Source organism: Podarcis liolepis (assembly GCF_965112155.1).
Source record: "Podarcis liolepis genome assembly, chromosome: 6".
Taxonomy (NCBI): domain Eukaryota; kingdom Metazoa; phylum Chordata; class Lepidosauria; order Squamata; family Lacertidae; genus Podarcis; species Podarcis liolepis.
Window position 1 is genome coordinate 80,069,672 of NC_139559.1, and position 15,157 is coordinate 80,084,828.

Here is a 15,157-nt window from a genome sequence, read left to right on the forward strand (position 1 = left end):
TTCTACACTTTGAACAGTTTGGAAATTTAACATTGCCCATTCTGAAATGTTAGGAGGCAATGCATGTGTGGAACAAATCTGTGAATATATACTAAGTCAAATATTCTGTGTTAAAAGAACTTCATGCTCGTTGGGAAAGGATTTGGTGGAGAGAGGGAGACAAGCAGGGTTGCACACTGGAAGGAACATTGGTGTGTGTGAGACTATTCAGAAGAGCTTATACATAACCAGGTCTTCCGGCAGGTACCTAAAGGTAAAGGTAAAGGGACCCCTGACCATTAGGTCCTGTCGTGACCGACTCTGGGGTTGTGGCGCTCATCTCGCTTTATTGGCCGAGGGAGCCTGCATACAGCTTCCGGGTCATGTGGCCAGCATGACTAAGCCGCTTCTGGCGAACCAGAGCAGCACACGGAAACGCCGTTTACATTCCATTTATCTACTTGCACTTTGACATGCTTTTGAACTGCTAGGTGGGCAGGAGCAGGGACCAAGCAACGGGAGCTCCCCCCGTCACGGGGATTTGAACCGCCGACCTTCTGATTGGCAAGTCCTAGGCTCTGTGGTTTAACCCACAGCGCCATCCGCAGGTACCTAGTTTAGTACAATTCCTTAACACTTTTCCAAACTCCAACTCAGAGAGTGGAGGAGGGGAGAAATGTATAAACCTAATGAAGTTTGTGATGGCTGATGTTTCCCATGCTACTGACCTCCACCCCATACTGAACTCAGCGCGTTCAGAATAAAGAACTGTAGGGAAGAGTCATAGCTTAGTGACAGAGCACATGCTTTGCCTGCAGAAAGAAGACCCCATGTTCCAATCCTGGTACCTGTGTGAACTGCTGTGCAGGAAGGACTCCTTCCTATCTGAAACTGTAGAGAGCTGCTACCACCTGAGTATAGACAGTACTGAGCTGGACAGACCAATGGTCTGACTTGAAAAAAGGCAGGTTTGTTTGTATGAAATACTCTGTAGCAAATGATCACTTCAAATTCTAATAGAGCAAATGAACTCAACTAGCTCACAATCACTTATTTCAGATATCAGTGTCCTCATAAATGTCAGCAAAATTTTATTTTCCTCTCTTTTCAGCAAGCCTTTGGATAATGCCAGCAAACTTGCACAATTAGTTGAGAAAAAGCTTGAAAACTACTATGAAACTGATCAACGAAGTCAAGCAAAGGTAGAGTGAATATTTAGTTTTCTCTAGGAGGCTGGGGATAGGAGAGCCTTGGAATGTAGCTGGGAAGAATGAATGTTGTAAATGCAGGAAAAGATCTAATAATGCTCTTCCATTTACAAGGGGATGGAATTGAACAAGGTTTTAAAACCACAACACAAAAGGAGAAGAAAGCCACAAACCTATACACAAAATGTATTCCATATAAAGTCCAGAACGTTACTTTCAATAAAATCTCTTGAGGGCAGAGGGGTCTGACATTTCATTTCTTCACTGCTGATTCCTTGAAGGAACCTAAATGGCTTCCCCATGAAATAAAGAAGTATAGGAGTATAGAGTATCAGGAAAATCTTGGAATATGTTGGGAATATGGTTATTGTTTTAATTATATGAGAATAAACTTTAGCCTTTCCCCCCTGTTATTTTGTGTAGCTTCCTCTTTTTTAAAAGATAGAGTAAATATTTTTAGGTTGTACAGCACTCTCTGTTTTGCTTGTTGTCTCTTTTTAAAAAAGTGATGCTTTCTGATTTTTAGGGGAAAACCCACGCCCAGCTGTTAATAATTGATCGTGGCTTTGACCCTGTGTCGACTGTGCTCCATGAACTCACTTTTCAAGCAATGGCTTATGATCTGCTACCAATTGAAAATGACACATACAAGCAAGTATAATTTCATCTCAATTTTTAAATATACTCACAAGTTCATAAACTCCTGCAATGTAAGAATACATTCTGCCCTATATTTGTTATCCCATGTTGGCTGAAATGGAACATTCCCTAGAAGGACTGCCTTTGAAGTTCCTTGCTTAAAGGTGTTACACATTGCAGAGCCAGAGGAGGACTCCTGAGAATTATGGGACACATGAATTCCAAAGAAGGATGCGAAAGACAGTTTCACTGTCTTTATTAAGAAGGGTTTAGACTTAACAGCAAAAAGTAGCCTGGCAGTTCTTGCATTTCACACGGGAAACAGACACCACCAGGCAAGCAGATGATGGACTGCGCGCACCCAGCCTAAAGTGTATACATTCTTTATACGGTAAAGCAGCATACGTCACATAGGAACACAGGTGGCTGATAACCCAAAGCATGACTGATGTTGCCCCTTTCTGGGCTCAGAGCCCAATATCTCCGACCCGCAGATAAGAATACTGTCAAAGCTAGCCAATTAGTGCATTTCAAAGCATGTGAATTCACACACATATGAGCTCATTGCTACAGCCACTACCAATTAAGAATGGGGGTCATCTTGACTATCAACATGGCATAAGCGGAGCTTCCAGAACAGTCCACCTTTAGTTCAACATAAAAGGGAAGGGGAAATTGAGTATATTGTAAGTGGTGACAACTTCCTCTATTTAAGTGGTCTGCAGAGAGTCTCGTGGAAGTGTGTAGTCTATTGATTTGATTTGGGCAGTGAACAATCTTGTAGGGCTGAAGCTCAGTGGTAGAGCATCTCCTTTGTATAAAGAAGGTCTCCGGTTCAGTCCTGGACGTCTCCAGGATGGGGCTGGGAATGCCCTCTATTTGAAACCCTGGAAAACTACTGCTAGTCAGTGTAGACAGTACTGCGGTAGATATGGTAGTAGAAATTGTTAGTTTTTTATCCGGTCAGGAATTAATTTTACCAAATCCTAAATGTAGTAAGTAAGCCCCACTGAGCACAGATCCATAGCATCGTGCTGCAGGCTAAATCACTTCAGTAACTTTAGTGCTACTCAAAATTTTAAAGCATTGATCTGTCCCACTGCCAAACAATACCATGTGACTCCACAGCTCCATGTATCATACCACACTTTTGTGGCTTTACTCATGTCAGCAGAGAAAGCCTGTATATGTGCACGCGCATAGATATACAGAGGCACACTTCCTTTGTCCTGAGTCCATACCTGAAGTGCCAATCTAATATTTACAAAAGACAACATAATTATTTTTTATCAAGTCCTGCTTATTGCTATTAAGATACTAATGTGAAGCCACTTTCTGGATTTGTGTTAATACAAAGAGTGTTATCCCACACTTTCAGACATGTTAGTTAAAGTATATACCCCTTAAGTTCCACAGTAAATAGCTAACAATCAGCTGTAGTTCAAATGCAAACTTCCACAGCAAGATTTCAGCTTTTCACCATATTCTACATCTACTTTAGGAATAACTAATGCATTCAAGAGACTAATATTTGTATAATAGCTACTAACTCTTTTTGAATAATATGGTCTTAACTAACTTTCCATTTTTTCCTTTCTTGTATTTCTATGCCTTCTGGTTGAATCAGTTTTTATGTGAGTTCCTATACATATAAACGGTGTTTCGTGACATAGCAGTAGTAAACTCTGTGGCATTCCCTCAGTTCTTAGGAATCTGGTTAACAGTTGGAAGAATACAATACTAGGCACGTTAGTACAGATACCTGTACATTAAATAATTCCCATATAAGAATCTGCTTTGTGATTGTATGTGAAATCAATAGTTAACCATATTTTTCCGTCTATAAGATGCCCCCATGTATTTTTGGGTGGACTCAGATTTAAGAAAATGGGGGGAGATGGCCCCCATGTATAAGACGCCCCCTAATTTTTGACATTATTTTTTAGGGGGGAAACCTGGTCTTATACACGGGAGAATACGGTATTTCCCCAATTTAAAGTGAGAGATTGTTCTCTGCACGTTGGGTAAGAGGAAGTGTTCTGTAAACTGAAGGAGGAGATTAATGTTTTGGAATAGGCCATTTTGTGTCTCGGTTGATGATCTTTTATACATTACATTACATTACATTACAAAATATTATTACCCTTTCAGCATATTGTGTGCATGTTTCTTAGGAAATAAGTAGCTCTCACTTTAGAGGGACTTATTCCTAGGAACAATTCCTAGGCTTCCTTAGCTTAGTATTTCAGCTTTTTATATCCTAAAAAGCGCAACTATTGCTTTTGTATGTTGTAATTAGGACTCTTGATGTATTCAAAACAAGAGTTTTGAAATCCTTTTCTTTAACAACAAAACATATGTGCAAAAAACTGTTCCGTGTATTCATCTGTTTATATATTACAACTAATAATTTGCTTTTTTTTCTTTGTTTAGGTATAAAACGGAGGGTGCAAGTGGAAAAGAAAGGGAAGCTATTCTGGAAGAAGATGATGACCTCTGGGTGAAAATCCGACACAGGCATATTGCGGATGTGTTGGAGTGCGTACGATTGAACATATTTTGCTGTTTTACATAACATTACTTGATAGCTACTTAAAACTGTGTGTGTATCGGTGGTATTCAGTACTAGTCCTGCTCAGAGTAGGCCCATTAAAGTTAATGGTGTGACTAGGTTTGGTTCATCAATTTCAGCTGGTCTACTCTGAGTAGGACTTAGCTGACTCTGGCCCATCAGGTTGTATTCAACAACCTGGCATGCTAGTGGAAGCCAGTACAAGGGCTCCCACTTCCGCAACAAGGACTGTGTTGCGCCTCCTGCATTGCAGGGGGTTGGAGTAGATGACCCTAGAGGTCCCTTCCAGCTCTGCAGTTCTATGACCCTATGAAAAGCATTCAAGGAGGTGTGAAGCTGGGTGAGGGGTGTGACCTGGGGAGGGGTCTAGTAATAGTCCTGAGGGCCAGATAAAGAGGCCTAGATGTGGCCCTTAAACCTTAGGTTCCCCCCCTCCCACTCGAGGCAAACCATAGGCCACAGCCAAGGAATATAAAGGGAGAGTCCTGCCATCTCTCCTTAAGTCAGTAGAGGTGGCAGCCTGTGTTCTGCTCTGGAGTAGTTGAGTGAGTCACCTTAGGGACCACTCGGGGACTTGTGAGGCACCTTGGGCATGTTCCTCATACACAAAATAGTTCACTTATTTCTGAGGACTAAAATCTACATTTTTTGCTGCTCTTGTTGAATTTCTACTAAATAAGTTTGCTTACCACCCCTGTGTAGACATACCCGAGACCATTTTATCATTGATTTTGAAGTCTAAGCAGTTGTTATTATTATTATTATTATTATTATTATTATTATTATTATTATTATTATTCCCACCTTTTCCCCAAACCAGGACTGAAGGCAGCTTACGCTAAGTAAAACAACACAGCTGAAATACAAAAACCTAAAAGCTTATAAATTAGAATAGTTAAAGTAATGAAACTGTGATAGAATTAAAATAATTAAAATAATACAAAAGCAAATTGGTACAAAACAGATAATAAAAACATCACAGCATTATTAAAAGTCCTTTCCTTTAAAAAAAAAGTGAATCCTGTGATAATAAAACAGTCTTCACCTGCTGGCAGAAGGAGAACAAAGAGGAAGCCAGTCTAGCTTTTCTAGGAAGGGAATTTCAGACTTGTATATATTCTCAATTTAATTTAAAAATATTAAGAAGCCATTTTCTTCTACTTTTTCAGGGAAATACCAAAACTTATGAAAGAAGTTTCATCAAAGAGAAAGGCAACAGAAGGAAAAGTAAGAAATAAATATTTACTTTAAAGAGGTACTAAATGTTTTTAAATTTGTCTTCTGCTGAGTGCAACTACCTTGATACTAAAGACATGGGTTTGGAAGTGAGAATAACTGAATGCAAATCCACTGGGGTTTGTTTTCAAGTGTTTTTAAATTGCCTTTTGTTAGTACTTCTAACCCACTAAAATGGAGACTAAAATATATATATTTGTAGTGCAATCTTAAATATATATTGCAGTGCAATCGTAAATAACAATAGTTTTTGAGCGATGAATAAATGTTATCAGTCAATAAATAAAAACACAGAAGAAAGGCCCTATGACTTCAGACAGATACTTTTTACCGTGTAAGTAAACACAGGATTTCAGCCTTAGTAGACTTCTTGAAGCTGGCCGTGCATTTCCTGGTCCTCAAACACAAATTAAAAGAAACGTTGATTGTGAAATATTTGAAACTGAAATTTGAATTATTTTCTAGCTATCTTTAAGTAATCTGGCTCAGCTCATGAAGAAGATGCCCCACTTTCGCAAACAGATTACTAAGGTGAGCAAAATGTAATACTGTTATATGCCGTGCATTTTTTAGATTTGAGCCTAGATTTGGCTTAGTTTGTGGCCGATTATGCTGGTGTATAAGCATGACTTAGGTGCCCTCCAGATGTTATGGGTTACAACACCCATGATCTCTGATAATTAGTGAAGTTGGCTTAGTTTGATGGCAGTTGGAGTCAAATATCATCTGCAGAGCATGATGTGAACTGCTCCTGGTACAAGTAATCTAACTGGTACAATTGGAGTTAAGTAAACACATAGGGTGGCGGTGGAGATAATTGCATTAGCTCTGCTCCTGTCACCATTGTGACTTCCCCTCTCATGCTATAGTGTAAATTTCTGAAGCAGGGAGCATTTGCACTATTCTAAATTTACGAGGAGCCTCCATGAGTACAAGAAGACTCATTGCTTCAGAAGTTCACCCTTTGATCAGAGCAAAGACCTGGGCAGGAGAAGCAGGGTTAGCAAAGTCATCCCCACTGTCCCACTTGCATAGTTAGTTAACTGGCATACTAACAACCTAAAGAGAGATAAAGTTGTTCCATAAACAAAAACTCCCTTGTTGGATCAGAGCAAGGAACATCTAGTCCAGCATTCTGTTGTCATTTGCCAAGTCAGATATCTCAGCAGGTTCAAAAGCAAAACATAAAGGTTGTTAGCTCCCTGTCTCTGATGTTTGAGGCATCCCGACTGTTTGTAAATGAAAATTTCATCTACATCTCACAACTAATTACAGTGGTGCCCCGCAAGACGAATGCCTCGCAAGATGAAAAACTCGCTAGACGAAAGGGTTTTCCGTTTTTGCGTTGCTTCGCTAGACGAATTTCCCTATGGGCTTGCTTCGCAAGACGAAAACGTCTTGTGCTTTTTTTTTTTAAAGCCGCTTGAAGAGGCGCAGTTGCGACGGACCGTGCTTCACAAGACGAAAAACATCGCAAGACGAAAAGACTCGCGGAACGAATTCTTTTCGTCTTGCGAGGCACCACTGTACTTTTGATAGATCTAAGCCTCATGAATTTGTCTTAATTTTTAGAATGTATTATATTAAATTGCGTATCCTATGTGTCAGAAAGACCCCCAAATCTACTTTGTATTGTATTTTCCTGGCTTGCAGGCAATATTAAGCATGTATGTTCAACTCTTTCTAAATTCAGTGGGATATACTACTTAAATGTGTGTTATGATTGCAGCTTTAGAAAGTGTTAGGCTGGCCTTAATTAGCATTCTTAAACATTATAACTGCAACATATTCATGTTCATTATAGCTGCAACTTTCTTTCTTCCTGTTAATATTGTAGAGTGTGAAGCTTATATTTTGTGGATTGTTTTTAAGAAATAAGGTTGGACACATTAAACTTTACTGCCTGTTAATGAATTGTTTGTTTTCTGTTGCTGTGTCATAATTATTAAAAAGTAAGCAAATTTTTGCTTCTGTTTTGCAGCAAGTAGTGCATCTTAATATAGCTGAAGATTGCATGAGTAAATTTAAGAATAACATAGAAAAGCTGTGCAAAGTTGAACAGGTATGTGAATCATCCAAGAGTGCAATGTTATTTGGACTGAACAAATACTGGGGACAGTATAATAACAAAAATTCTATTGGCTATTCCCCTAAGGAGAGAACTTTATATCTTGGTGGCTTTTAAAAGTACTTCTGGTCAAAGTAGCCTTTTAAAAATCTGTTTAGTAAAAAATAACTATTCTTTGCAGTTCTTGAATACTAATGCAAAGCTACTGGCAAAAAACCGTGTGTGTGTACGGCTATAGTATTGCCATAGCCCTATTTTCCTGACCAGAAAAGCTACCAGGATAGTATCATAGTGGTCTCTCATTGCCCTTTAAAGGTTAGTTTCAGTAGCTACTTTTGTTCAACAATGGGAAGAGCCACAGTTATGTCATGGCTACTTTATCAACTTCTAAAAATCCAGAACTAAGACTAATGCCCCAGTGCTACACTGGTGAGGGAGCAGCAGCAACAGAGAGTATGCAACAGGATATAAATTTACGAAGTGGATCAAGTGAACTCGTTTCCTTGAGTAATATACTGCAGGATCGGTTAACAACTGAACTTGTATTGTTTTGCTCCGTTACTGCTAGCACTGTGTGGTTTCCTCTTACAGCATTACTCCTAGCAATCTAGTACAGTCGTAATTGCATTTGGGAGAGAAGGGATAGTTACCTGGAAACACAACATATATGATATGCCTCCAAATTTCTACATCTGTTTAAGGCTAAATGTGGATCTGTGGCAACATACAAAAATATGCTGAAATAATTGCTGTGAACTTGAGAGTATATATCTTGTCTGTAACTTAGGATTTGGCTCTTGGAACAGATGTAGAGGGACAGAAAGTGAAAGATCAGATGCGAGTCCTTCTTCCAGTACTGCTAAATAAAAATCACGATAGCTATGATAAGATAAGAGCCATCCTCCTCTATATCTTCAGCACAAATGGTAAGGTCAAAATCTTCTATCTACTGTCTTAAAGCACAGTTCAGTATGTCATACACTGAACTACATGAATGTAATGAAATGTCATGTGTATGCACATGTGTATGTGTGGCCACAATTCACTCATGCCACCAGAGCATGGCTTATTGAGATAAATGACAGTTATGCAAGAGTTATTGTTGAAATTACTCTTTTGGAGGAGATGTAGCCAAGTAAATTGTCATTTGTTTGTATGGCTAAAAAGCTGCCCAGCCCTGAAGAATAGATTTTTTAATCTTAAAATATATCTGGGATAGCTGTATTGGACTGTAGTTATTGGATTGCTGGTGAGATGGAGATTTTTCAGGCCTGCCGTGGTGCAAACTTATTCAGAACAGTGCTACACAGGTATTAGGGTAGTACTTCTTAAAGTGTTTAAAACTTATTAATGCTTTCTTAAATTCTGTGATTGAATTTTACTCTAAACCATTTTGGGGTTTTTTAAGTTTCTTCAATGTGCACGGCACTTGGTTAATGAGCAATATATAAATGGGCAGTATATAAATGTAACAAATAAATACACAAATCTCAGAAAGTTACTAATTCAAAATGTCACATTTATTTTTAAATGTGGAAAAAGGAACTACACAAGAGAACTTGGACAAGCTGATCCAGAACGTACAGATAGAAAATGATAGCGACATGATAAAAAATTGGAAGTATCTTGGTGTACCTGTCGTCATCGCAGTAAGAAATGCAGCATTTTTTCCCTATTAACTCTGTGTTACCTCTGGCTTATTTTCTAAGGCCTGTTCCACTATCCTCATGCCATTAGTGTTTTCTACTACACTTTCTCTTAACTTCTGTCTTTGCCATAATACTCCAAATTTTACAAACTCAAACGTAATCAGAGGGTGGTATCAAACTGTCACTCTCGCAGTAGACTCAGTGAAATCAATGGGCAAGATTTCACCTAATGAGCCCTGTCAGCTGAAGCCCTGCGCAAGACTTTAGCTTGCACAATGGGGCTCGCCCCCCACAATTGGCTCTGGAGGGGTCAAGAGAACCCCAATAACAATGCATGGGGTGAGAAGAGGGGAGAGTGCTCCGTCTGACAATGTGAAATTCTGGCACAGATGGAACATTCATCATAATGTGGCATTGAATTCCACCAAGCAGAATTAGGTTAATTGTGTCGTAGTTCATTGATTTCCATAGGTCTACTCTGAACATAACTTATTCATGTAGCAGCCTAAGGCATAACTACATGACATATTTCCAGGTTAGAACAAATTGGGGAATTTGCATTAAACCCTAGCATTAAACCCTAGTAAGTTGTATTGTATTGTTAATACGTAATGTCTATATAGTACTTCAGGGAGTTCAGATTGCTTCACACAGTTGATTTTCTGATTTGTACAACATCCCTGTAAGTAAGGGGTGGGACATAAAGCAGGATGTTATGGTTTATATAAAACCATGTAATGAATTTGCAGCTGATGGGAGACTTGAGCCAGGGATTTCACTGGCTTGCATCTCACATCATTACACTAAAGCCCAGCCTCATAGGAAGAAATGTGAAACTCTTGACTGTAACTTCTTTGTGCTGACCTCTTAAAGCAAACGTTGCAATCCTAAACATACTCATACTTTTGAGGAAACCCCTCTGTGCATATTAGGACTTACTTCCAAGTAAACATGAATTTATTGTGCTATAAGTGCAAAATATGCCATGTGCTTGAGAAAAGATAAGATAAAATTGGAAGCATATGTTTTAGATAGCTCTGCTGTCACTCAGACATGTTTTTGTATGACTCTTGCTGACTCATGAGTTGTGTACAGTAGCAAGTTTGGAAGCTACTCTGAAGTCATGTAGTATAACTCATATACCCTGTAGCAGGATAACTTATGGCAAATACAGACTAAGTTAATCATGTCAAAAGTGATCTTCCACCCCTCTCCTGGGTGTCCCTTGTATGCCAAGGATTTGGGAGGGGCAGGGTTGGTAGTGAAGCATGCATGCATGCAATTTCATGGCCAACCAATGTTTACAAATCCCTTTGTATAAAAATTGTCTTCCATTAAGTTTTAAAGCTTTCATTTTATTATGTACTTACTAAGAGATGTACTTCTGTTTTCACTTGCCAAAGACAATATTTTATTCTCTCCAATTACTTTTCTTTGAAACCCCTGTATAATAGACTGCAAAACGTTGTCTTTGAATTATATTAATTTCTTTCAGTGGTTTATAACCTGTTATAAATGCATTACTGATATTACTCCTAACAGCGTTCAGTAGCAATCAAGCTCAATCTCTTTGGCTTTTTAGGCCGCATCACAACAGCGCAGATCATCGAGGAAGGATCGTTCCTCAGAACAAACATTTCAACTTTCTAGATGGACACCTGTTATTAAGGATATTATGGAGGTAAAATTTCTAAATAAAATAGCTTTTAGTCATGCACATAATATTGGATGTTTTTAAGAAATTCTGCTTGTGTGCTGTTGTTATCCCTATTTTAGTTGCATTTAATATAGCCTGATAAGCTCCTGATATACTCCTGATATACTCCTGATAAGTTTTCTGGGGGAATGACCGCATAGGTCAAAACATATAGTTGTGTGCTACATTTAATCCAGAGGCGGAGAGCTTTTTTCAGCCCAGGGCCCCTATTCTCTTCTGTACAACCTTCTGGGGAGAAAGCATGACTTGGGGAGAGTCCTGAGGGCGTGATACAGGTTTCTAGAACGTCATATTCTGAGTCTGATGTTTCACACTCTTAATTTTTAGACCAGTATAACACAGTTGCTTCCGTCTAATACAGAAGGTATAACCCAACTTTGTACAAGCAGACTTCCATTTGCACAACAGTAGTTCATCTTTCTCTCCTCTCAACTGCAGTCTTGATGCACTCCAAAAATCTGCTAAATAGGATCCAGATTTGGAGGCAGCTAGTTGGGAGGAGTATAAAAGAGAGTGGAAATCTATTCCATCTATGGACACACTCCTTCCATTGGAAGTGCTATTGGGCTGAGGATGAGAGTCCTCTTTATGCTTGCATAAAGCTTTCAAACTGGGCACAACAGACATTTATAAAGACAGTTTAATAATAAAGAGTCCTAATGTGCCTTAAGCATTTATACTGTTCATCAGAGAATAAGGAGTGATTAAAAAGAGAAATGCAGAAATTACCGTATTTTTCACTCTCTAGGACACACCAGACCATAGGACGCACCTTGTTTTAGAGGGGGAGAACAAGAAAAAAATTCTCCCCCCTCTACTCAGCGCCCCTTCAGCGAAGCGGCAGGAGAAACGGAGCCCCTTCCATTTCTCCTCCTGCTTGGCTGAAGGGGCACTGCACAACTCTCCCTCTCTGCTGAAACCAGGAGAGTTTTGCTCTCCTGGCTTCAGCGAAAGGAACCTGAAGCCTGCGGAGCGCAGCGGGAACTTGTGCTGCGCTCCGCAGGCTTCAGGCGGCTATTGCTGAAGCCTGCAGAGCGAGAGGGGTCGGTGCGCACCGACCCCCCTCGCTCTGCAGGCTTCAGCGAAAGCAACGCGTAGCCTCCGGAGCGCGGAGGGAGCGCTCCCTCTGCGCTTCAGAGGCTTCACGTTGCTTTCGCTGAAGTCAAGGAGCCTGCATTCGCTCCATAGGACGCACACACATTTTCCCTTAATTTTTGGAGGGGGAAAAGTGCATCTTATAGAGCGAAAGATACGGTATATGGAATTAAAATTGCTGCAGCAGGCAGAAAAATTTTTAAGTATCCACCAAGACTCTCAGCAATTTTCAATTAGTCTGTGGGAGAAGAAATCAATGGTTTAAAGTGTGGACTTAAGCTATTTATAACAAGGCAGTTCCTTCATTCAGAAAGGTAGCTTGTTCCTCGGAACCTTACCTTCTATTCTTTTGTCAACACGTTTACATCATTTATCCAGGAAGTGTTTGTTGCTATATGCTGGCTTCATGCCTGCTTTCTAGTCACAGAAAATCTGGGGATTTTGAAGTCTCAGAATAAATACTTTGTATCACCTTAATTTGTTTAAAGAATCTATTTTATTCCAGGATGCTATAGAAAATAAACTGGACACAAAAGACTGGCCTTATTGTTCCCAGTGCCCTGCACCATGGAATGGTTCTGGAGCAGTGAGGTAAGTGATTTAATGGTATTCAAATTAAAAATTGTGTGCATGTTCCCCCTTTAATTTCCAAATGTCCCTTTTTTCCACTCTGTTTTAGTGCTCGCAATAAACCCAAAACTAGTTACTTGGATGACCGGAAAAGTGGATCAAGGCTAATTGTGTTCATCATTGGAGGCATTACATATTCTGAGATGCGCTGTGCATATGAAGTTTCTCAAGCCTACAAGTCTTGTGAAGTTATTATTGGTAAGCCTAATTATGCTTAGACAGGATTGTTGTCTAAAAACTGCTTGGCTTTTGAAGCGATAGGAGCACCAGGATTTATTTTTGCTTCCTTTTTTTGTCCTTTATTTTATTCCCCTTCTGCTCCCTCTACAATTTGACTTCGCCACTTACATTTCTAAACATTACTACCCCTTCTACATAAGACTAAAGTACTTATTTCTGGATTGGTTCTCTTGAATCTTCCTCTTGGTTCCTCTAAGAATCAAGCAATTTAAAATAGCTGTTGTATCTAGTCTGCATATTATCAGAAAGCATGAATCCTCTCCTACAAGTGTATTATCCTTGCATTCTCATGTAGTTCATTTCTCTGTAAAGCTGCATCAAATTTTGCAATTATCTTTCTGAAATAACAGCAACTGGCAACTCATGTTAGCTTCAAATAGTTTTAGGAGCCTAACTACATGTTGAATGCACATGCATGTAATAGCATGCAGATGGTCTTTTATTTTTTTTCAAAATAAAGGAAAAACTGTTTGGGGAAGGAGCAGTTTGAAGTAGGAAATGTGTGTGATTAACATTTCCCAGCAAATGTTTCACTGTTATGGCCACTTGGCTGTAATATGTACTACTGTTGACATACTGAATTGCTGGAGAAACTAATGGCATCTAGGAGGAAATTAACAAGTTTCCTCAAGGTTATTACTTAGTTCAGGGGTTGCTAATCCTTAGCCCTGGGACCCAAAGTACCCCCCCAAATCCAGATCACACCCCCAATACTTCATTGTTTTTGGCAGTGGCAGCAAAAAGGAAATACACAGCACAGGGGTGAACAGAGAGGTTTAAACCTCTTTACCAAACCCAGCACCCTAATGAGGATGCAGATTGTCCCTTCCCCAGTTACAAGTTTAATAAGCTTACTGTTGTTGATGACTGTCCCTTCAAGATTACATCTTGTTTTTTACCAGGTTCCACTCACATCGTGACACCTAGAAGACTACTGGATGATGTAAAAGCACTTACTGTAACAAAATCAAAGGATACAGTCTTTTTTAAGAATGAATAGAGATTATAACGTTCAGAGATTTTCAGCTGTGCTTAATTTAAGAGATATTAAGAACACATAATATAAATAGTATGGATACAATTTAGTGATAGTTAAGAGTGTTTTAAGTTCAAATGATTACAGTGGGAGAAGTGTTACATATCTGACTTCCCTATTGAAATCAGCAGGTCTTAAAAGTCCTTGATTTGAACTGGATTGTACCCTATGTACATATTTTATAAATCAGTGCTGTATTTGGGACTGTTCTTTTTATAATTTGAAATCTGCTTTTGTTGGGTTGGGGGGAAGGGGAAGGTAATGGATAAGAATAAGATGTATGTAACAGCTTATGTTTTTATATTAATGTACTTGGTTATAGATGGCATTTTGCGGCGAAGTGTTTGGTGTAGAGAATGCTCACCATCGCAATATATCATGCTTGGACATGGGAAACATTTGTATATATGCTAATGATTTTTCAGTAATAATGTGTAAACTTTCTATCCTGGAAAAAAGTCTGTTTCTAAAAATACTATTATAAAAGGGCAATGAGCTTAGCTGCAAGAGGAAATGTAAATGTATAGCACAACTACAATTTGGTAAGCTACAAGATTCCATGCAACTTGTAAGAGTGTCATAGACATCTGCTTTCAGTGAGGTACCAAGTGTAAGTTAAACTTTTCCTGAGAAATCTCAAGACAGAACTTTGGTTATGTGTGTCGAGGATTGCATGGTTCTCTGTATGGTATTTGGGTGAAGTTAATCATGAAAGTAATAAACCTTTTATCAACAATCAAGAACGCTGAAGAATATGTTGTCTTGTTTTGGTAATTTTTGTCAGGACTCTGAAAAAGAATGCAGTACAGGGCAGATGACTGACTTGCTTCTTTCATCAGCTCACAAAATGAACTGCATCATTGGTCAATCCCACATATATTCCCCATATTTCCCTTCTTACTTCTCTAATTGGGGGAGGGAGTGACATAAATGGGGTGTTGCTGGGCAATAAATTAGAATTTTTTCAATGCTGATATAAAAATAATTGCGCCGCCTACTAAATTATCAGAGTTTGTGTCTGAGATTAAATGACTGGACTAGTCAAATAGATGATTCTGCTGTACCAACACTAAGTGGGAAATATACTT

The 15,157-nt window shown here is 39.1% G+C and overlaps 1 protein-coding gene and 1 long non-coding RNA gene across 4 annotated transcripts in view; one reads left to right on the plus strand and one right to left on the minus strand.

Moving 5' to 3' along the window:
- The window catches only part of STXBP3 (syntaxin binding protein 3), a 28,401-nt gene extending 13,589 nt beyond the window's left edge, over positions 1–14,812 (plus strand). For 2 of the 3 annotated variants that reach the window (XM_083509973.1, XM_083509975.1), the window contains exons 8-19: positions 1,091–1,181; positions 1,714–1,838; positions 4,260–4,364; positions 5,568–5,625; positions 6,100–6,165; positions 7,616–7,696; positions 8,490–8,628; positions 9,245–9,351; positions 10,934–11,032; positions 12,669–12,754; positions 12,843–12,991; positions 13,936–14,812. In XM_083509973.1, the coding sequence (XP_083366099.1) occupies positions 1,091–1,181; positions 1,714–1,838; positions 4,260–4,364; positions 5,568–5,625; positions 6,100–6,165; positions 7,616–7,696; positions 8,490–8,628; positions 9,245–9,351; positions 10,934–11,032; positions 12,669–12,754; positions 12,843–12,991; positions 13,936–14,033 (1,204 nt within the window). In that variant the 3' untranslated portion in view covers positions 14,034–14,812. The remainder of the gene's footprint in view (positions 1–1,090; positions 1,182–1,713; positions 1,839–4,259; positions 4,365–5,567; positions 5,626–6,099; positions 6,166–7,615; positions 7,697–8,489; positions 8,629–9,244; positions 9,352–10,933; positions 11,033–12,668; positions 12,755–12,842; positions 12,992–13,935) is intronic. The other variant, XM_083509974.1, reaches the window with a different exon arrangement.
- LOC310709893 lies at positions 9,201–10,925 on the minus strand. Its single transcript, XR_014527701.1, has 2 exons — positions 9,931–10,925; positions 9,201–9,394 (listed from the first exon to the last, which is right to left on the minus strand). It is a non-coding gene; the product is annotated as an uncharacterized lncRNA (long non-coding RNA).
- Positions 14,813–15,157: the final 345 nt, after the last annotated feature.